This window comes from Ammospiza nelsoni, chromosome 5 (assembly GCF_027579445.1).
Source record: "Ammospiza nelsoni isolate bAmmNel1 chromosome 5, bAmmNel1.pri, whole genome shotgun sequence".
Taxonomy (NCBI): Eukaryota; Metazoa; Chordata; class Aves; order Passeriformes; family Passerellidae; genus Ammospiza; species Ammospiza nelsoni.
The window spans coordinates 7,472,695-7,496,194 of record NC_080637.1 but is presented as its reverse complement, the minus strand read 5'-3'; the positions used below and the strand labels follow the sequence as shown (position 1 = coordinate 7,496,194).

The following is a 23,500-nucleotide window of genomic DNA, read 5'->3' as shown; positions in this document are numbered from 1 at the left end:
ATTCCTGTTCCAGGAGAATGTCCTACACCCTTTGGTCCTGGGCATTGTTTACCTCACTGGGACACTCATTAGTCTTTAATCTTTCTCTCTAGATCAGGTGAAGAAAATACAGAACAAGTGGAAAAACAACCACTACCAACATGTTTCTCTCTTCCCTGGAGGAATCCTGCTGAACTAGATTTTAACAGCATTTGTTTGAGGTTCACCACTCTCCTTTTAGGTATCTCAAGTCAGATGTTTGAAATGTTTGCAATCTCCCAATTGATAAGGGGCTGTTGGCTGCTTTGGATTTCCCCCTCTCCCTCAGAAATACCTGTTTATTGTTAAGCCTTTTGTATTTGAAGAATCACTATTCTCTAATGCTGATGTTTGCAGAAATAGAATGTCTTAGGTTGCTGAAATTGTGGGGGATTTGGTATGTTTGCTCTTTCAGTTCAGCATTTTTGTATATAAACATGGATTTGGGTCAGTCTTCCCCCTTCTCCCTCCCGAGATTTTCCATCATGTTCCTGTTTGCAGGAAGTCCTTTACCACTGGGTGCCACTGTTTGATAGCTCTTAACATTTGCTTCAGTCAAGCCCTGAAGAAACTCTCCCCTTGCTCTTTGGACTACTCCTTTTAAATCAAAGCTCAGTTTTCATGCAGCATCCCATGTTTCAATGTAGGAAAATTTGATTCAAGCAAAGTTGCCCTGATTTTATTTTAGTGGTCCACATTGATGGGTCTGCAGCACTGATAGTGCACTGTAGCTGCAGGGAGTATAAACTGATCTTGTTTGCTTTTCTGCTCTTAAAATCTCTTTTAAAAATGTGTCATTCCAGAATTGCATGTGAACACTGTTGACCCATGTATAAATAAATTGCTTCTTACCTTTGGGGATTAATCTAGTGGCAAACTGTGCTGCTGAGTGCCTTTCCTAAGAGGCATAATTTCAATTACCATCTCCTGAAAATCATGTTACTGTGCTATAATTACCTGTGTAGTGTTTTGGTGGAAGTTATGTGTATATTCAGTTGTGTGCCTTTGTCAGTCATGATTTATTCCTTGCAAAGGACTGACATAGATGAGAGGACAGCAGGGTGTGCAAAAATGCTATTGTTCTGCAGGGCAAAAGCACTGTAGTCACTTAGGGCCTTTTGGTGTCCAAACCCCTGGGTCTCCATCAGAATGGCTTTCCACATGCCCAGCCCTAAAATCCCAGTCTTGGGATTTAGATAATCACAGGATCCTGAGTATTGGAATATGAATCCCAATATTACCAGTTAGATAGTGCCTGGGCCAGTCTGGCCCTCGCTGCTGGGCCAAAGGCAGCAGCTGTGGTGTGTCACCCCAGAGATACCTTGGCTTGCTGGAGATTGCAGCTGGGCACTGAACAAGTCCAGGCTTGTTAGGAACTCCGTTTACCTCAGGAGGAACGGCTTCAGGCGGTGGTGAAGAGAAAAAGAGATGGATTCTGCTGGAGGGTTTAAATCCAGAGGTTTATTCCGTGGTTACAGAGGTCTGAATGTAGGCAACTGCTCCAACAGAATCCCGGACACGTGCTCTGATCACCTTTTTAAGCTCAGGGACAGGGGAGGGGAGGGAACAGGTGAGCACCAACCGGGTGAGAGGGGCAGGGTCTCAGGGGGGGATTGACACCCAGACAGGCCAATGACCCCTGGGCCTGAGGGGCATCCTTTGAACTTGACCAACCACACGATGCCTTGCTGGAATGTTACGCCTGATTGACAGGACTCACTCAGCATGGGGGCAAGGGGAAGGGAGACAGGTATAGGCACACCTGGGGAAGTGACCTGGAAGTCTAAAATGGGGCATTACAGCACACCACAACACCTGAGAAAAATGAGTATGGGGAATATAAAGTCCTTAAGAAATATGTAGAGAATTAGGAAAGACAGGTGATGTAAGATGCACAGTGTGTGTTATCTGCTGTTAGTCCCAGACTGAACCATGGTGTTACAGTGGGTGCATCACACACCAGGATTTAGGGAAGATGAGTGCTGTTCAGTGTGCTGCTCTTCATCCTGTGTCTGTCTTTTCTACTGCCTGTATTACAAATTAGATTAAGTAGTTTGTTGCAGTGAAAGTCACCATCTGAGTTTTGCCTGTGTCTGACAAAAAGGGGACCTTTTGGAAGGTCTCCATCTTTTCCTCTCTCAGTATTCTTAAAGCACCTTGTGTGCAGACCTCTTCTTGCAGCAGGAGGGGAGAGGCTCTTTCTTTCTTTCTGTCTTCTGCCTCTCATTACACAGTGAAGTCCTGACACCTCTTCAGTGTTTTAACCAAACAAGTGAAGAAAGAAATGCAGCTATTCAGAGCTGAGCCTTTCAGCTGGTTTGAAAGCCAATGGCAGAGGCTTTCAAACCTGCTGAAACGATCAGCTCTAAGTAGTTGCATTTCTTTCTTGCATTCTTCCTTGCAGATTTTGCAGCCTGAGGAAAATTTCTGTAGGATTAATACAAATTCTTCCCATTAAGGTTTTTAGTGGAAGGTGTGAGGCCTCCACTCACACCTTTCCCAAGTAAACTATACACCAAGAGGAAGGAGCCAGTTTGTCCTCACCAGCACTGCTCTCCAGGCCTTTGCCTCTCTGGGGGTCAAGGCTGTTCCCTCCACACCCAAGACTTGACTGAACTTCAAAGCCCTGGATCAGAGATTGCCTGGTGCTGTTTAAATTGAATAAGAGCCATGAGCAGCTCTGCATTTGAGAGAATTGTAACACTGACCCAGATCTTGCACTCTGCCTTCCTTTAGGTGTCAGTGCCAATGCAAACATCTTTAAAATGACCCTCTTTCTTCTGGTTTCTCATTTATTGGATGTTTTATCTGTGCTTTGTTGATGTTACTCTCAGCAGTACTTAAGGGAAGAAAATGAGTGTTAACTGGATTTCCTTCAGATTTTGAGTGGGTTAGGTCATTTTAATATCGTCTAAAGTGACAACAGGAACAGCTTCAGGAGCCAGCCAGCTCTGCTTCTTTCCATATCCTTGACATCACTGAGATTGCTTTGGACTGCCCTAATCAAGTGAGCCTTGTTCCTGAGAGAATTCTATGTGGTCTGCCAGTCTTTTGGCAGCTGTGGAACTAATGAAGCCATGATACCTCGTGTCAGGGGAGTGCTGTGAATTAAACTGTCCTGGCATGGCATGGACAGAACTTTGTCAGCTTTGGAATGGGATGTGAGATTTTGAAGTCCACAAGAAGCAGTGAGATTGGCCTTGCAGAAACACGTGGTAATTTCTAAGATTCTCTTCTCTTCTCTTCTCTTCTCTTCTCTTCTCTTCTCTTCTCTTCTCTTCTCTTCTCTTCTCTTCTCTTCTCTTCTCTTCTCTTCTCTTCTCTTCTCTTCTCTTCTCTTCTCTTCTCTTCTCTTCTCTTCTCTTCTCTTCTCTCCTCTCCTCTCCTCTCCTCTCCTCTCCTCTCCTCTCCTCTCCTCTCCTCTCCTCTCCTCTCCTCTCCTCTCCTCTCCTCTCCTCTCCTCTCCTCTCCTCTCCTCTCCTCTCCTCTCCTCTCCTCTCCTCTCCTCTCCTCTCCTCTCCTCTCCTCAGCTATAAACAAAAGCCAGATGTCTGCTAAAGGATTTAAAAGCTCCATGATGTTAATTTTGAAGAGCAGTAGTGTAGGAAGTAACCTGTTAGCAAGACAGTGCTCAGTGGGCAATCCCAGGTTCATGCTGCCCTGCATGTGTTTGATTTTGAGGCAGGTGAAGACAATACTCTTCAGATCTTCCACTGGGAGGTGGCAGCCTTTTGAACAAAGAACGAGGGGCTGGGAGGAGTTGCAGCCACCAGGACCTCTCTGGTCCTCCCCTCTCCCTCCTCAGGCAGTGTAGCTGTGTTTTGCCATGGCCCAAACTCCATCCTCCCTTTCAGCCACAAAAGACAGTATGAGTAAGAGTCAAATTCCTTTGTTGGTGTCTGACTTGAGCATCTCGGCTGGGGAAAAGTATTTTGTATTCTGTTTTCAGGAACTCTTCCTTTGAACTAAAGGGTGAACTGTGGGAAATTATTAATGATATCTATAATCAAGGATTAATCAAGTAAATCTCTCTAGTGGAGTGCCTCTTACTGCACTGAGAGCATACAGATAAAGGAGATAGCAGTGTGAGCTTTCATGTTCAAACAGTGCTGAGGTGCTGCCTGCAAAGCACACCCTGCATTTAAGCAGCTCTTTTGCTTTCTACCCAAACTGGCTGATGCAAGGTAGTACTTGGTCATGTAACATCTGAGCAGAAACGTGCTGAAGAATTTTTATTTCAATTCCTCTTGAAATTGGAAGGGGAAGAGTAAAACAAGATTTTTTTTTCCCCAAGAATGCCTTTGGGTTACTTGTAGCAAACTGCAAGTCTGCACGGTAGTTTAAAAAGCTAAAAATGTAAGTCTTAAAACAAAGTGTTTGATGGTTTACAGTACAGCCCAGAACAGATGTTAAAGCTTTTTCAAGAATAAAATTTTCAGGAGGTATTCAGTGTTTGAGCTAGTGCTCCTGTGGAAGATATTAGTTCAAGAATTTATTAAAATAAAAAGGAAATCACGTGAATTTAGGCTTAATGTAAGTTTTGGATCTAGTATAGTCTATTATTTTCATGTCTGTTGGTATTTTTAGGCATTTATTTATCTGCTTTTTAAGGGGCCTCAACTCTACCTCTGCTTTCACAGCTGGAAATAATTGTGGGAATCATTTGAAGGGTGAAAATGCCATGTATATGTGTAATAATATAAATATATGGTGTCTCACAGGAATTTTTATATTCAGATTCCATATGTAGAAAGTGATTTCTGGTATGAAAAATATCAGATAGAAAATAAATGCAATTCCCTGAATGCCATATAACCATGAGAGGGTTGGGGGGTTTGTTTTGTTTTGTTTTTTGTTTGGTTTTGATTTTTTTGTGAATTTCTTTCTCCTGTGGAAGCCATGGGAGCCCTGTTGTAGCAAAAACTGGCAGCTGCTGAATCCTTAACCTGGCATTGTTAAGATATCTGTTAACAACACTGGTATCTGTGTGTAGTTCTCTCTGTACACGTTTCCAGTGTTACTACCATTAAGGGACTTTTGCTGGAAAAAGCCCTCTGTAGATAGAATAAAAAGTAAATAATATTGGAAGCAAAGGTATCTGCTGGACATGTTCCCCCAGATGTGACTCACACTTCTGGCATGCCCTGGTTTGGTTGTATCTCTTCAGCAGGACCAATTTTTGAAGGGTCTTTTCTGTTTTCCCTGGACCCACTCGTGCTCCAAGGAAATCAAAATGAGAGTTGCAAGTATGTGTCCACTTGGTCTTGGCTCTTCAAGGCTGAGATATTTGTTGGTTACTCCAGGAGCATCTTTTTGTCTGGAAACTTTAAACTTCTGTCTGGGACAATACCTGAAGCAGTTTTTCTACAGAGGCATTTTCTTTGTCTAGTGGGATGTTGAAATTGCCTTGCAGTTGTCTGAGGAGTTAAAATTCCTCTTCCATGCAGGATCCCCAGTTTATTCTTTCTCTCTGTGGATCAAAATCCACATACACCAAAGAAGTGGTGGACAAAGGCTGTGTTGGTTACTCAGGCACAACAAATTAAGGTAGATAAATGCTTTTGTGCTGCTTGTGCAGTAACAGCTAATTCAGCACATGCACTGGGAAAGCACCTGCCAAAGGAGTGGGTGTATTAAACTTGAGCCAAGCTCAGCTAAAACATTCCCTGAATCCAAATCCCCTTTATTTGGAGTGAGGTAACAAGGAAACACAGCCATGGATTGTGCATTCTCAGTCGATCATGGAGCAGCAGATGGTTAAAAGGAGCCTCTCGGATGCTCTTCAGGCAGCATATCCTTGCTAAGTGATTATTTGGATTATTAATGTCCCACTGTAGCACCTAGTGATGATCTGAAAGCAGCTTTATGGGCTGTGACTTTTGTGGTTATGAGCACTAGAGACTCATGGAATTAATAATGATTTAATTGTTATTGCTTGAACATTGATTAAACTTGTTTAAGGACTTTTAAGGGATTCTGTCATTGAGCTTGACTAGTTTATTGGTGTGAGGCTGAACCTCAGAATGAAACTCTGGGGATAAACTGCTCTGTTCCTGTCTGCTCTTGGAGTGGTGAATCCTTTGTGCCTCAGTTTCCTTTTTATGTGCAACTTGCCTGTGCTTTGTAAATGTTAGCTTTGACAGGGTGTGGGTAGAGATCACCTTATCTTAATTGTATTGTTTGCATATAATATTACACAGTGACTGTGCAGGCCTTTGTCAGTGGCCATCAGCCAGGCTGAGGTTTGCCAGGGGTGTGAGAGAATTCCCAGAGTGGGAACTGGGTGCCCTGTGTTGCTGGCACTATTTGGAAATCCTAGTTGAAGTCATTTGCAGCTAAATCACACATGGAAAAACTCTTCTTTTCCCAGGAGAGTTTTTATTCATTCATGTTTGCTGCTAGTAGAGTTCATGTTACAGTGGGAAACCACGATTCCTGACCTCTGAGTTGAATACATGTTTTAAAAATAGTGATGGGACAGAAGAAGGAAGAATAAATAAACTTCTCTTTAAGGGCTTGCTCAAACCAAATCGATGTGCTGCAAATTACAGCACCACACTTTGAGAAATGATTGAATCAAATTGTTTTTCTGGGGCTTGTGTCAAGAAAATTGTACATTGTTTATGGCAGTTGTAGAGTAATTCTGTGTTTTTCATCTCCACCTAAGAAAACAAGAATTATTTTGAAGAAGCAGCAGGTTATTTTTGGATTTACTTTAAAAGAGAGCTGTTGATGATAAATAGCTTCCACAAGACTCACAGGTCCATCAGTGCAACAGAACTGATAGAGGAGTGAAGCAAAACAAATATTTACAGAGAAGGTTTATTTTGGGTGGAGGTTGGGTATGTAATATTTGAGTTATTTAGATGTGATAAGCTTGATGTGAACACTGAGGAAGAATGAAATGTCCTTAAGAATGATCATTATGTAAGAAAAGAACTGCAGCTGGTTTACTCCCTGTCTGTGCTAAAGAGAATAGACCTCTACAGATGTTAACAGCCTGATGCTGAGTGGTGTTGAGGGATTTTGGGGGCTGTTTTTGGTTTTTATATGGCATGCTGTGGAGCAGTGAGAGATCTGAGATGTGATTTTTGCCAAGGGCCCCCAAGATGAGCTGTGGTGGAGGCTGAGGGAGCTGGGCTGGCTCAGCCAGAGCAGAGGTTTGGCAGGACCAGCAGCAGCCCCTGTGCCTTTCCAAGGAGAGTGACGCAGGCTCCTCACCAGAGTGCATGGCTGGGGCATGAGAGGCTGCAGGCTGGAGCTGAAACAAGAGGTTCAGCTGTGGGTGTGAGGGGGGCATCCACAGAGGCTCTGCAGCCTTGGGGATCTTCAGGGTCCTACTGGGAAATGTCCTGAGCAAGCTGCTCTGATCTCATAGCTGTTCCTGCTCTCAGGAGGAGGCTGAATTAGAAGTCTTCCAAGCTTCTTGTGGCCTATTTTCCAGTGATCCTGTGTATTTGCCATGTGTGGTGATAGCTGGTTGCTTGATTTGAAGCAAGGACTCTGATGGGGTGACAGGAGAGGTTTTCTTATTGCATGATCAGTGTCACTAAGAGGTTTCTGCCATGTACAGCAATACATTTCCATAGCTTTGAACTGTGCACAACTTTTATAGTAGTTTCAGAGGTCCCTGTGAGACCTGACACCCTCACAAAACTCAAAAATTCTTTATATGAACTTGAAGAACCCATGAAGGAGCCACCCTGAGAGCAGCTCACACTGGTGAGCTGTTTCTCATTGAAGTTGCTCCACAGAAATTTGGTGTGTGAGATGTAACACCACTAACACACAGTTCACATCATCCATTCTAAAAAAAGAAGCTGAAAGAGCTTTGCCAGGTCTGCTGGACACATTCACATCTTGAATGACCTTCTTGCATCTGCTGAGAACTTCCATGGTGTTTTGCTTCCTCACCTGCAAGCAGCTGCAGCTGGGTGATGGTGGTACTGTTCAGTTTTAATCTCCTGAAGTATTAAGTGAAAATCTTTCTGCCATATCAAGTGGATTTGGTCAGACCTGAGCAGCAGTATGAGATTCCTACTGAAAGAAAATAGCTCAGGGATTAATCTGCAGCTGAACATAGGTTTTGTAGCCCATGGGGTGAGACAGGGAGGGAAGGGCTGGTAACAATGGGATGTGAATTAAAGCCCTTATTCAGCTTTTGCTGGAAAGAGCACAGCAAATCCCAGTGATTCTCTGGGTTGTCCCTTAGCCCTGTGGGTACAGTGTGCAGCATTCAGCTGTTCTGCTAGTCAGGAGAATGGAAGGCTCTTGCCTTTTCTTTCCTGTCCCATTGATGCATGTCTGTAAACCCACATGCTGTGAGATTATTTTTGAGGGGCCAACGTTTCATCAAACTGACAATTGCAAATTCTGTGTACAGGTTTTCACTACAGTGAAGAGAAACAGAATTTCCCTGAACGTGTTTTGGATGCTGGTTATCTTGTGCTTTTTAATGGAAAGGGGTATCAATGGTCACATAGGAATTATTTGAAAAGCCATCATTTACTTGTCAGCTGTTGATTTAAAACGTTGTGATTTGATGAGCAGATAAGTTTTCTATAGTAGGATAGGAAAGTGCCACTTTTCCAAATTAAATAAATCATAATTCATTGTCTTCAGGTCAGTGGATTTCTGTGGATTTTCACTGGGTGGAATACAGCCTTTAAAGAACAACCTCACCTAACTTTTTTCTCCTCAGCTTTGCCACTCAGAAGTCAGTCCCCCATCACAAAGAATTGCAGATTTGGCCATTTCCACATGGAAGCTTTGCTCTATACAGTTCAGGGCTTGCTTATCCACAGAGGCATTTTCCCCACAGCTGATGTGACACTGACAGCACAAAATGAGACTTTGCTTTTGATACACATTCACAGCATTTAATACAGACAGCATTTAAAATGTCTTTAGGGTCTCAGTACTACTGATCAAAAAATGTTTCATCTGAATCAGCTTATTAAAATCAATAAGGCTCTTCACACACTTAAACTAAATTATTTGTCAAGTTCTTCTCAAAAAGGGGGAAACTTGTCTCCAAGTCACTGGATGAAGGCTGTTGGAGATGCCATTGTTATAGAATTGCTGCCCATTTAAAAAATGCTACTGATGTTTTCTCTGAGAGCCTTTACTTTCTACAGAAAAAACTAATCCAGCAAAAGCATGACTGCTGCCAGTGTAATATGCTGCCTTTGTTGTTTAGGACATCTTTAAAAGGTCTTTCAGTGTAGATTCACTACAGTTTTTCCCATTTTACAGATACTGTGAACAAGGACACTGAACCCAAAGATCCATTTCCCATTCCAAGAAAGATTATGGCTGAACCAGACTACATAGATGATGACAATCCTGAATTAATTAGACCTCAGAAATTAATTAATCCTGTGAAGTCATCCCGGAATCATCAAGATCTCCATCGAGAGCTGCTTATGAATCAGAAAAGGTAAGAGTCTAAAAATCACTTTTGCCACTCTCCCACCCCAAACACACAACTGGAATTTTAGTTTCATCAAAATGAAGCTAAGTCCCCAGCAGGCACTTTTTTTTGGGTCAGGTCTTGTAAATTGAAAGACTCTGATTCTTAACCATGGCATTTATTTCTGTTTGAGTTTCAGTGCAAAAGCTTGCCTTAGAAGGCTTCTCATTTTGTTTTTGTAAATACTCAGAGGGTCAGTTTTGAGAGGAAGCAGTTCAGTTCTCCTCTGTTACATTTCATATGAGTTACTTGGCCACTGTAATTTATCTTGTACTCTTAATGTTATCAAATATTTGACAAAATTTTGCTGTTAAGCGTTGGATGATAAAATCTGTGAGCTTTCACCAGTGCACTGAGTTTATGAGGCCATTTCTCTTAAATCAGAGAAATCATAGTTTATTTCACATGCAACTGTTCTCCACTTATTTGATCTGTCTTACAATGCAGTGTGATAGTCTGGGGCCTGCTCTGCTGCTGCACAAGTGTTTCTTTGTGTGTTTTGCAAATGCTGCCTGCCCCTCTCTGGGATGGGATGCACAGCTGTTGCTCTGTATATTGCTTTTAGAGATGTAAACAACCATGTCTTCATTTCATCAACTTCAGAGACACAAGCACCTGGCCCAGAAATAGCTGAAGTTCTGTTAATAAATCTCTTCAGCAACAGAGAAGTCACTTAGAAAGCACATTAAGAAAATAGCCACCAGACCACCTGGTGGAGGAAAAGGCAGAAAATCTGTTGATGCTGCTTTGTTTAAACCAACAGAAACCAACTATGATATCAGTTGGTGATTTGTTGCATTGAAGACACCCAAAATGGACTTTACAAAGGCAAAATGTGGGGATCTATAAAATAGAAGTGGAATAACTGTATTTCAGAGTGCATTTGGGCAGAAAGCTGGTGGTAGCAGCCAATCTGACTTTTTGAGACCTAGGACTTTGATAAAGAAGAGTAAAAACCCATGAATTTGGCTACTCCAGCACAAGTGGATTTGTGTATTTGGCAGGAAGAGTCACATTATGGCAGTTTTTCTCTTTCTTTTTTTTTTTTTAATCCTTTAGCACTGTAATATTTTGAGGGGAGAATGGGTCTTTTTATATGTAGTAGCAAAATCCTCACATATGCTGGGCTTAGAGACTTAATTCTAAATGAATTGCATACACAATATAGCATTTCTTTAGTGATGAAGAAGGAAAGATATTTTACAGAATGCCAACTGAATTGGAAGAAACTGGCCTAAATAGGTGTTTGTCCTATTTTTTGTTAATGGGATTAAACATCAAAGTCAGTTCCTGGCACCAAGGAGTTTATAGTCATTGAAAGAGAAATAGTTGAAGTTTCCTGATGATCTTAATCTAGAGGATGTGGAGGCTGCAATAAATTAAGACTATTTTTTTTTCTTTTAAGTTTATGAAAGCATAAAGCACTTTAAAATAGTATGGAGTTCTTTTCTTCTAGGAAAATATCCTATTACACAGAAAAGTTGTGCAGACCTCAATACCCTCTCTTCTCTTATTGTAATTTTGATTAGCTGCAGCTGGTAATTTTAGATTCTTATTTATTGCTGCAGAAATAAATACTGTGAGGATTTTCACCAGCAGAAAAACTGGTATCCTTTAGAGGAGGGTTAGTCTTCTGTGCTTTGTGTCACTGTAGGAGCTCTGATTGGAGGCTTTTCAGTAATGTAGATATTAGGCTCTGTTCTGCTTTGTTACAGCAAATTTTCAAGTGTAAGGAGGACTTTCAGTGCTCTTATAGAAGTCTGCTTAACATGCTGCTTATTTTGTTGCAAAGACTCAGTGCAGACATCAGCAGCTTCACTTTTTGGACCCATCAGCTCTGAACAGCCAGAAAGTTGGAAGATGTTAGTACTGGTCCAGTCATTCTCCACTGTGAGGAGTGTCTGTCAGGTCTAGAAGTGATGTAGTTATTTACTTGCAGAAAGGGTAATTGTAATGGAGGGGAAAAAAAGGGATTCAGGTGGTGCTACCTCAAGGCATTGGTCACTTAAATTGTTTTTCCTTATTAGGAGTAAACCTCAGCTCTGCAGAATATTGGTGCTGTCCCTTCCAGAGGTTTTAGCCCTGTCAGCTCTCACTTGTGTTGTAACACACTTTGCTTGCTGTATATCAAAGCCTTAGGATTTGTGATTTAACCAGAACAGTCACCAGGAGGGGATACAAGACCCCAGTTAGTCCAGTACCCACCAGTTTGTTGCTTTTCCTTTTTACCTAACAGTGGAAACAGGATTGACTTTATAGCTCTGTTACAGAGCTGCCACCCCCACCTGGTTGGACTGAGGGGTTTATTTTCTTGTAGCTTCTGTGTGTTCCCTTTGTTACAGCACATCTGAACCAGTCAGTGCCTGTGCTTTGTTATGGTGCATCCTCAGTGAGAAAAGCAGCAACAGTGATGTTACTTAGCAGCTGCTCCCTGGTTTGTGGCTGTTTTGGCTCCTGATTGCCAGTGTGGAAGCTTCCACTGACTCTGCTCTCACCAATCCAGTAGTAGTAGTCGTAGTGGTAGTGAAGAATGACTCCAGTTTTTCCTGCCTGACTTCAGTTTTATGTGCTAAAATGTAATTAAAATAGCATGAAACATAAAATATGAGCACAGCCTTGTAGCTTCTGTTGCACTCAGGCCATGAGATCTATTATGTGAAATAGGGAACAGCATTTGGTGTTGCTAAATATTTGATTTTGCTGTCAGGGTATCTACAGGGAGAGAGTGTTGCATAATATATGGAGTAATTCCTAGATGCCACCATAAAATGGCATTTTAATGTTTTATTGGACATGCTGTCAGATATGCATATTAATGAATAATTAGGAAACCACAGATGTATAGCAAGTAGGAAGGATAAAAATACTCTTCCTGAAAGCTTATTCAGGTTATTGAATTTCTTAAAGTTGAAATAAAAAATGGTTGATGTTAAACTTAACGCTGGATGCTTTCACATAATTGTCTTCCCAGGAAAGACAACAATAACAAAGACAAATTTCAGATCTCCCTGCTCTGCTGTAAGTGATGCTAATACCTGAATAACAGGGAGAGCTTTGAATCTTATAACAAATTTTGAAACCATCACAGCGTAACAGAGATAAAAGAAACAGCTGAAGTCACAAAAATAAGTAGAAGTGAGTATCCATGTGTGTGCCTGTATAAATAATGTCATGCATCTTCCCAAGGAGGGAGCTTTCTCATTCCAGAGTAGCTGGCTTGGAAAGCAATTTGTGCTGAACAGGCTCAAAACATTCAGTTCATGTAGCACCTAAAGGCTTCTCAGAGGGGGAATCCTCCAGGCTTTGTCTGGTCTCCAAGGTGATGGCAACTTTTTTATTCTGGATTTTTGTTGTCTTAGGCTCTTTGTGATGTAGCCTGGGAGCTCTGACTGGAAATAGCTTCACAACCAGGCATGGGTAAAGCTGTCTGTCACATTTTCAAGGCAAGGAGAGAATCCATGATTTCCAGGAGCAGTGTGACAGACCACTTTTTAGTTTTGTCCGTGCAGACTTCTGTGAACAGAATAGCCTGCACAGGGCTGTCTGAACCCAGTCCTTCGGAGTTATCAGGCACCAAGCAAATTCTTCTTGTCCAAAATTTGTTTCTAGTTCTGATAATGTCTTCATTTGTGATGGTTTTTTCAGTCCATTCTTCTGGAATCAAGATAATACACTGAAGGCTAAAGATGAAAGTTAATGAAGGATACAGGAGAAATGCTACCATGCACATTCAAGGGAAATGTCTTAAAGGCTTAAATTCTAGCTTAGGGTGCTGGTTAGAAATCAGGCAAATGTCTGCATGTTTGTTTTTTTTTTTTATTTATTTATATCCCAATAGGCATTTATTTATATCTAAATAGGCAACTACTTGATTTTAGTAAAGCTGCCTGCAATTCTGTGTGAATTCCAGCTAATTGAAATGGATCTCTCTTTTCTCCCCCCTCATGTAACTTGCAGGGGTCTTGCACCTCAGAACAAACCAGAGCTACAGAAGGTGATGGAGAAAAGGAAACGAGATCAGGTTATTAAACAACAGAAAGAAGAGGAAGCCCAGAAGAAGAAGTCAGACCTGGAAATAGAATTACTGAAACGGCAGCAGAAACTGGAGCAGGTAAGATAAGGAATTACAGACATTTACACATCTGCATCTGAGCTACTCACCTGAGGCTCCCTTTCTAGACAGAAAAGAAGCAGCAGCCAATTTTTGTCATATTTTCCCTGGTTAAATTCAGGTATCTCTTAGGATAAATCAAATCATGCTCTTTAATTACCTGTTGTCACTTACTGTACAGGAACTGCTTATGGGGTCTGCCTTTGGTCAAATGAATCCTGCTTCAGCCAGCAGGAATGTGTGTGGAGCACTGATGAAACTGTGGTGTTTTACTCAATTTTTGTATGATCCACTAAAAATGGCTATTATGCTGTAGTACCTCAAAATTACATTTAATTAATCAAAACCAATTGATTCTCTTGGGTTATGTAAGAAACTAGATATTTTTTAAAATATCTTATGTTGTCTTAAAATGTGTGAGCCCATTGGTGTTAAGTGAAAGAAAAAGTCCTCCAGCCCTGTGCATGGAGCTGATGTGGAGTTGGAGTTCCTTGTGGTGAAGCTTTTTGCCAGGCACAGGATGAGCCAAATGTCTCTGTGGCTCTGGAAGCACTTCATGTGCCTGAGAGAAAATATTCCTACAGTGAAACAGCTCATCAGAGAAGTCACTGTGCATCGAGCAATTTTAAAATAAATTAATGCTATAAATAAGTGCTTTAAAACAGTACCTCCTGTGTTTCTCAAAAGAAATCAATTAAGCCAAATAATTGCTGTTAAAAATTACATGTAATCCAATCATTATAGGTTTTAGGGTTTTATTATAGGTTGAGGTTTTTTTGTTTTAATTAGGTTTAGAAATATTTTTGGAGAAAGCTATTGTATTTTTAAGTGTATCATCCTGTCATTTTTCTTATTTCTCTTAAGGGCCCAGCTTGTGGGAAGATATGATTTGAAACTGAGCCATCCAACATAGATTATGTAGATCAGAAAATTCTGTTAGAAGAGGAAAAGCCTGCCCATGCAAACAGTGCTGTGACTTCATAAACATCACAGGAATGGCATTAATTGACAACATGACTCATGGGGGGACATTGTTCTGATTTATAGAAACAAGGCATGTCCCTTGTCAGTGAGCCAGAGACAAAGCAGAGATTATTAAGGTGTGCTGTACGTGGTCCCCATTAATCAGGGAGACCTTGGTCTGATGAAAAAGGGAAAAAAAAAAGCTCATTTCAGGTACTTTTGTTAGTTTTCTAAAGGGTTTTTTCTCCCTTTCTGCCAACTGATCTGCCTTCCCTAAGGATGGGTAAGCAATCCATATTCTGTGGGCACTGCAGAGCCTTCTCACACAGAGCATTTCCATTCCTCACATGGAAATTTCATGTGTCTGCATGGGCAGGAGCTCCAGCTTGGTTAAAAAAGGCAGTAAATGGCCTCTCAGAAATGAATGGCTTAGGGCCAATGAAGATTTTTGGATTTTTATTGCTTTTTGTGATAGACAAACCAGATACTCTTAAAGAGGCTCAAGTTAGATACAGAACTTCATAGCTAAACTTTCAGAAATCAGTTCTGCAGGTGTGCTCAGTAGTAGCTGTTCACGTGTTCTCCCACGAGGCACATTCTTCCTTGTTCTGTTGTAAAAGCCAGAGAAGGGAATTACTGTTGTTTCTTTAATGAAGATGTCCAAGAATTTCTTAAAAAATGCTTCATCTTGTTCTTGTACTGGGCTTGCAGAGTTTTTGTCTGTCTGGCAAAGGTGGACATCTGGAACAAGCTAGAGCCAAGGATTTGAAAAGATTTATTGTTTATGAGAACATATACTCCCAAAGAAAAGCAATTTTATCTTTTCCATGAGACAAAGAAAGGAAGCAATTTAAAGAGTTTGGCATGGTCAGTTATTGAAACCTTTCGTTTTTTGTCTTCTATTTCAATGATGTGTTTTCTAAACTTTTTTTAACATGTGATTCCCTTTTAAGCTGGAACTGGAGAAGCAGAAGATACAGGAAGAGCAGGAAAACGCTCCTGAATTTGTCAAAGTCAAGGGCAACTTGAGGAGGACGGTCCAGGAAGCAACAGAAGCACCAGACTCCTAGAGCCAGAGCCTGCTTAGACTTCCAGCTTTCCTGCAGAGAGAGGCTTTTGCAAGTTGTCTCACATTTGCCCCTCAAGAGGCAAAATAACAGCATCAGCTGAACTTACTGAAGACGAGATTTTTAATTCCTGGGACGTGTGGATTAAAAAGACAATATCGTAAACAGATCGATTGCCAAATACAGTCCTGAGATCAATGGATAAGGAGTGTCTTTGTCAGTTCAGTGTCATGGACCAGGCTGACATGCTTTCTCAGAGATTTTAACCAGGGATATAGAGAAACTCCTTCAGTGTTGCACTGCTTTAACTCTTGTGATCCTCGTTTAGTGGAGATACACAGATTATATTTTGCTTTAAAACAGAAAAAAAGTCCTCCTGTTATATCAAGCTTTGCTAAGCAGGTAGATGTCCTCCATCTAGACTACAGCTTGTGTATATCCCACAATAATGTGTGTTTAGTTGGAATTTTTATTAAATCTAGGAGAATATGAGGTGTGCTGGTTACTGCTGCCCATCCCCACTAGGATAGGTAGGTGTGGGCAAGATGAGAATGCTTAAAATTCACCAGCAGTGAAAAGTTAAGCAGCCTTAAAGCCCATTTCTTGCTGTTTGGCATGTAGAATTTGGGCTATGAAAGAATGAAAATGTGATGATCCTTTCACAGGGAGACTCCAGAGACTGATTTGTCTCTGTCTGGAAAGTTACACTGTTGTGTACAGGTCTGTGAAGTGCTACCTGTGAATTTACCTCTCAAAGCAAAATTATCTGTCTTCTACTTCTCATGTTTTGAAATCCTGCTTACTTTGGTGTTGTGGCCTTTCTCCTCCAAGGACATGCTGAACAGAGTACAGTGTTAACACATCACTTGGTAGTGTTTGAACTCATTTGCTGGAACTGATCTACCATCAGTTCCTACTCTGCTTGCAGACACATTGCTGTTTCTGCAGTAGAGAAGTGTTTAAACCAGACCAAACCAATTACTGAAATCTACTGAAATGGATTTTTTTACCCTAAAGTGAGGCATAAAATGAAATTCATTTTATCCCATCCTTCATTCAGCCTCAAGAAGGAAGTTTGTTACCATTGAGACTTTGGGTCCAATTCTGTCATCTTCTGCCTTTCCACAAGTTGCCCCTGTGATTTGCCATTACATAAAATATTGCTTAGCTTGCACAGGGATGACAGAATCTGATCCTTCATGCTTATGACTACTAGTTACCCAGGAAAGCCTGGGATGAGGAGTGGGGAACAGATTGCTCATGTAGGATTATAGAATTGGATTCTTACCTGGTGTGATTGGGTGCAGATGTATCTTCACAATGTGGGGACAAACCCTGATCTTCCTTGCTCAGAGCAGTCCTAGCTCTCACTGAAACTGTGTTCATACATACCTGCTGAGGATCTAATCCCTAGCCTTTGCCTTAGGATGCTAAACACAACAATTTCTACTTTGTAATTACATTGGACATAACTGTTTGAGAACACTTTTTATTAATATCAGCAGTGGCATGTTTGTATTGTAAAGGTGTGGTGGAGGGTTGTTTGCTTGGTTTTTATAGTTCCTTTTGCCTTTCCTATAAGTATTGGACATTTTAAATACAATTTCAGATTAGCACTGGGGACAATACACTCACAATTAGAAATGTTTCCTAGACACAGACTTTAATTTGTTAAGATACAGGCATTTTTTGTGAGGACATAATCAGATTGAGGGTAAATTGAATTGTGATAAGCATATTGCCATTGATTTAGACTTGCAGTGTGACTCACGCCTAGAGGATTAAACGTGAAGATGGTCTAACACTGTTCAGATTATGGACATACAAAAGACAAAGGCCAAATGTAAGACTCTTCCATGTATTATCTCAACAAAGGAGCACCCTGAATGCTGCAGGTACTTCCCTCTCTTCTTCCCTTCTCCTGGCAAGAGAGGATCTTTTCTGGCAATACATCATTCCAACGCTTGCACTGATTCTGTGTTGAGACATGCACTATGTCTGACACTTCCACACCCCACTCACGTTTCATCTTAGCTGTTCCCAGCCTACCAAACATCCTGCCTCTTGCTTCCAGCTCCACATTAACCTTCTGCTCAGTATGGAGAAGTCTACAAGTGAGTGAGGAAGCCTTCCTCTGGTTTGAGCAGACCACTTGGTGTTAGCCATTTCCCCTTGGTGACCATGGCAATCCTCCCACACATTTACAGTGAAATGGAATCAGTGGCACTGGGAGTGGTGGGGGACAAGGACCCCCTGTGTGGCTTCAGTGGCTGTGCTGGATCAGGCCCTCAAGACTAAGGGCAGCCTGCTTTCACCCCCAGGTTAGCCTGTGATTCAGGGCAGAGTTTCTCTTTCTGAAGCACAGGAGGCCAGAAAACTCCCTTGTACATACAGCATGAAGTGGTTTTATTTTTGTTTTTCATTGGAATTAACTCTCTGTGTGAACAGAACATCAACGTGTGTGTTAGAACATCTTTGAGTCCTGCTAGTCCTAGGAACCCCAGCCACCTTCATATCAATTTTGACAGGAAAAAGCTTGATTTGAAGTCAGGATTGAACAACCCTTCAATGGGTGGCCAGTCAGTCACACCACAAGTGTCCTGTGCAGCTACTCAAGTAAGAAACTGCTTGCAGTGAGCATAAGCAATTCCTGCTCTGCCCTTCAGCTCTGTGGGTTTTGAAGCAATCCAGTGAATCCTTCAGTGATCTGAAAATTGCTCACTTACCACTTTGTACTTTTTTAAAAACTCTTGCTTTTTGATAGTATAGTAGTAAATTTTTTAGCATTTTTGTGGCTTTAACATTCTGTTAATATCTGCACTTGTTTGAGTGTACATATATAAATATATATAAATATAAAAAGGGAGCCTTAATGGATTTGTTTTCATAATTTAATATTTTTTGTATTTGCTCTTGTATAATTGTTTTTAACTAAAGGTATTACAAGAATGAGGGTGGATTACTTAGAACCAAAGCTATGCTTAATAAAATCTACTACATGCTTGGTGTATGTGGTGGTGTCTGTCATATCCTGCCAAAAACAAAACTTTGGGGGCTGCACTGAGATATCCAGATTGTTTCACATTCTGCAGTGTGGGGGGAAATATCAAGATCATGATGATTCTTGGTTCCTTAAAACCCTGCATCCCTCTTTATGTGTGCAAAAGTTGACAGAAAGACTTTGCTGTGTCTCTGAACAGTGTTATCCTTCAAATAAATGAGATGCAGGAAATTTTTAACAGGACTGTGCAGCTGTTCAGGTGATGCAAGGTGAGGCAGAGCATGAAGGAAAACTTCTGATGGGAGACAAGTAATTGTGGAAATCATTCCCTGTCAATCCTTGGAATTATCAGCATTGCAATAGCTCCATTTCAAATGGGAGTGAGAAGAGAGTAACAAGCCTGGTCCTCATTCAAGTCCTACAATGCTCCTTTTAATTTAGCCAGTGCTCCAAGGTGTGGTTCCAGTAGGAAAGACTTGGGCATGAGAAAGAAGGTGCAGGCACAAAGGATTTGCTGGGTTAGGGTCAGACAGCTCAGTGCAAAGAGCAAAATCCTGTGCCAACAGCAGAGAGGGAAGGTGGCAGGGGATGGACAGGGCTGAAGAGCTGTGTGCCATCAGCTCTGCACAAAGCTCACACTGGGGAGCCCTGTGAGCTGGGCAGGTGACAGTGGAGGGGGAGCTGAGAGGAGCATGGGGTGAAATGAGGTGGGGGAGGAGGAGAGCAGTGAATTCAGAACAGATGTCAGGAAATGGTTTTTTCCTTCAGAAAGTGCTCAGCATGTGGAATGGGTCCTGGCAGCTCTGCTGATGCAATGGTGCTGGAGCCGCTCCCGGAGCTCTCAGATGAGGGGGAGGTAAAAGAGAACAGAGTTAATAAGGGGTGAGTTCCTGTGGCCTGCTGGAGACACTGCCCTGTGCTCTCCTTCCTCAAGTGTAGCCAAATGTGTTCTGAATTATCCTTCAATATTTCACTCCAGCTCCACAAGGAAAATGGTGAAGACGCGTGACCTGCTTTTGTAGCTTGTCCAGAATTAAAAATGATCCTCCTTTTGTCTGCTTTTTTGGACTGCATTGAGCTGATAGGTTCTAGCATGTGGCTTTGCAAGCACCAATCCACTGGGGGCTTTGCCTGTGCTCCTGTGGCCATGGGCAGATGGGTTGTGCCATGCCATAGCTGTGTGGAAAGAAGCACCTCGAGGTCCCTTAGCTGCTCTTAGAGGGTCTGTGGGTAGTGTCTGTGACCTGAAGTGCCTGGTGGCACTTGCAGTGACCAGTTAAGAAAATAACTGGAGACCAAAGAGCTGCTGCTGTGCAATTTCCATAGGATCAGAACTGATGTTTATAGAGGGAAGAATGGGAGGGCAAGTTGAGTTCTCAAGGCTTTGCAATAGGAAGAGCACAAACACTTGAGATTTGAGGAGGGGAAATACAAGATGCTTTTTCCTTCCCCCTGCCAGTTTAAACCGTTTGAAATCTTCCATCTGTCAGAGTAAAGGTTTGTTGTGCTGCTGTCAATATTAAGGATGATTCTCCTCAATGGATGTTGTGGAAACTGTGGCCACAGGAAGTGTTTGGTGATGGTAACAGAGCACAGATGTCCTCACTGTCACTCCAGTGCTTGTGTTCCACAGATTTTGCATTGCTTCAGACCTAGGGGAGGGCTGCACTGGGTCTCTCCCATGGCCTGCAGTGCCTCTCTGAGCTTAGCAGGGACTGCTTCTGTTCTCTGGGCTGATTTTGCTGAACTCAAGTACCTGCATTTGAGCTAATCATCTACTTTTCCTTGCTATCAGAGCAGAGCAATCAGCCCTGTGGAGTGTGTTGCCTTCCTTTGACTGTGCAGGAGCCCACAGTGCCTGACTGGCAGGGAACACTGTCTACCTTGCAAGCATTCTGAAGCCAGGAATTCAAATGCCACCTCCAAACCACCCCTCTCTTTTTCATGGAGTTTTGTGCCCCAGGACCGATCAGGCACTGGATGCCTTCAGTAGATTTGGCCCTTCATGTCTGTGTGGTTCATCACTGACCAGCAGGAGGGGAGGTGGCATCTCCACAATGCTGTGAGGGAAGGAGGAGGATGGGAAGCACCTCCCACAGTCAGAATCACCCACTGCTACAGCCACAGTACTTAATTATCTAAGTAATCATTTTGGAAATTAACTTCCATTATGCACCCAAGTCTAATCTCTCAGTTGGACAGCACGAGCAGTTTAACACAGATTGAAGGTGGCACATGGAAACTTCAGCCTGATTAGATGGGAAGGAGAAACATGTTTCTTTCCCCCTCTTCAACTATTCGGAAACAAACCTTTAATAATGCAATCGAAATGCCAGGTCTACTTTATTGTGCTCAAAACTTAAGAGTACCCAGAAAGCCTGAGCCCCTGAGTGGGGTTCATTTAAGGTAAGTGTTGCTTGGTACAGAAAGGCAAAGGGAGCTGCCTGTGGAGTCAGGACATGGCAACCCAGCCCATCTGAAATGGTCTCCCTGAAGGAGGGATTGTGTCCATCTGGTTATCTGTCCTTTCACTCTTCCTTTGGTAAATGAAGCCTAAAAGATTCTCTGATGAAAAGCTGATGAGGATTTTGCTTTCATCAGTAGCAGGAGAAAAAGAGAGAGACCCCTTAAATTTACATTGTTAAACCTGAAACATCCTTCATCACTGTGGTTGTGGGTCATAAGGGGTGATTTCTCTAATGTACAATTTGAGCTCTTGTCTTCATCCAGCTTTGTTTTGGTGCTAATCCTTTCAGTGAATTCTGCTCCATACAATTTCAGGGAACCACCTTCATGAGCTGAGCTCAGCAACAAAGTGGATTTGGGGAATTTGCTAAGCCCAGTGGGCCCCAAACATCACAACCTCTGGTTTGTTGGGGAAATTTTACTCTCACTTCTAGTACTGATAGAATTAACTTCTTAAATACCAAGGAGTAAATTCTCTTCAAACAAAGATCTTGCAATTTTTATAATTTTCTTGTTGCAAGGGAGTTGCAGGAGTACCAGGAACTCTATTCCCTGTGTATTAGGAAATTGTTATGATAACCAGACAAGAGGTGAGCTGCAAACTTGCTACAGGCCCCTCTGCAGTTAAAGCCACTCAGTCATGCTGGAAAGCAAGGTTGCTGTCTGGGGAGGAAAAAGGAGGAACAGACAGTGGGAAGGCAAGAGCCTGAGTGATGAAGGTTTCCACCTTGTAGTCAAGGTTAAACAGCAGTTCTGAGGATGCTGCACTCAGCCTGCATCTGTGTTCACATCTAATGTACCCTGTGCCTTTTTATTTCCCCTGAAGTCTCATTGTGTTTTTCATTCCTTTCCTATTGTCTCCTTTCACCCCAAGCTCTTCCTGCCTATTCAGGCCTCCTTGCCTTTGGATTATTTCCCAGGGCTGGTTTGTAATGAAAGGCATTTAATTAACAAAGAATCCTTGGGATGGATCCTGAAATGGGTGTTTGAAGCTGACTGCTGCAGCTTGGAGGGAAACCCAGCCTGAGCCCTTGGTTTGTGGGGAGTGGAGATGGGAAATACTGGGTATGCAGGGACCAGGAGCAGGTGGGGATAAAAACTCTGACAGATCATAAATGAGAAACTAATAAAGACATCTCAAAGCTTGTATCTCAGAGCCCTACTCAAAAAGGACCATGATGACAAAAACCCTACGAGGGTGAAAAGGAGAGTGCCAAAAGTTTGTTCCTTGATTCCATCTCCACTGCCCCTGACCTGGAGAGACCCCAGCAGGAATGCTGCATCCAGCCCTGGGGTCCCAGCACCAGGAGGACATGGAGCTGTCACAGTGGGTGCAGACAAGACCACAAAGATGATCTGAGGGCAGGAGGTTTTCTCCTCATTCTCTCCTAGGAAGACAGGCTGAGAGAGCTGGGTTTGTTCAGCCTGGAGAAGAGAAAACTCTGAGGAAAACTCATTGTGGCCTCCAGTACCTGAAGGGATCCTACAAAATTGAGGGGGAGCAACTTTCTATGTGGGCAGACAGTCACAGGACAAGGGGGGATGGTTTTAAACTAAAAGAGGAGAGACTTAGGTTAGATGTTGGAAGTTCCTTATTCACAGGGTGGTGAATCACTAGAACAGGTTGCCCAGAGAAGCTGTGGATGCTCCATCCCTGAAAGTGTTTGAGGCCAGGTTGGATGGAGCCCTGAGCAGCCTGGTCTAGGGGTGCATCCCTGTCTGTGGCAGGGGGTTGGAAATACATGATCAATAAATTCCCTTCCAACCCAAGCCATTCTGTGATTAGCAAGAAGCCCAAAATACATAGAAGCAATGTGAGGGCAAACTCACCTTGCCCTCCTTAAAGCCATGAAAAGCCTCTTGGAAGGATTTGCTGTGCAGGCGTTTCCTTGCCCGGGTCCTGAGGCCGCTGCCGGGATGAGCAGGGATGCTCGGGGATGCTCAGGGATGCTCGGGGATGCTCGGGGATGCTCGGGGATGCTCGGGATGCTCAGGGATGCTTGGGATGCTCAGGGATGCTCAGGGATGCTCGGGGATGCTCGGGGATGCTCGGGGATGCTCGGGATGTTCGGGGATGCTCGGGATGCTCGGGATGCTCGGGGATGCTCGGGATGCTCGGGGATGCTTGGGATGCCAGGGCAGGATGCTCAGGAATGCTCGGGATGCTCAGGGATGCTCGGGGATGCTTGGGGATGCTCGGGATGCCAGGGCAGGATGCTCAGGAATGCTCGGGATGCTCGGGGATGCTCGGGATGCTCATGGATGCTCAGGGATGCTCATGGATGCTCAGGGATGCTCGGGGATGCTTGGGATGCCAGGGCAGGATGCTCGGGGATGCTCGGGGATGCTCCCGCAGCCCCCGCTCAACTCCCACCGCCTGCTGCCCTCTCCTGGGCAAAGCA

The 23,500-nt window shown here is 42.9% G+C and overlaps 1 protein-coding gene across 1 annotated transcript in view; it reads left to right on the top strand.

Annotated features, from left to right (window-relative positions):
* The window catches only part of FAM107B (family with sequence similarity 107 member B), a 61,515-nt gene extending 42,874 nt beyond the window's left edge, over positions 1-18,641 (top strand). Inside the window, exons 2-4 of the mRNA XM_059472418.1 lie at positions 9,274-9,457; positions 13,448-13,601; positions 15,518-18,641. Coding sequence (XP_059328401.1) covers positions 9,330-9,457; positions 13,448-13,601; positions 15,518-15,634 — 399 coding nt within the window. The 5' untranslated portion in view covers positions 9,274-9,329 and the 3' untranslated portion in view covers positions 15,635-18,641. The remainder of the gene's footprint in view (positions 1-9,273; positions 9,458-13,447; positions 13,602-15,517) is intronic.
* The last annotated feature ends 4,859 nt before the right edge of the window (positions 18,642-23,500 follow it).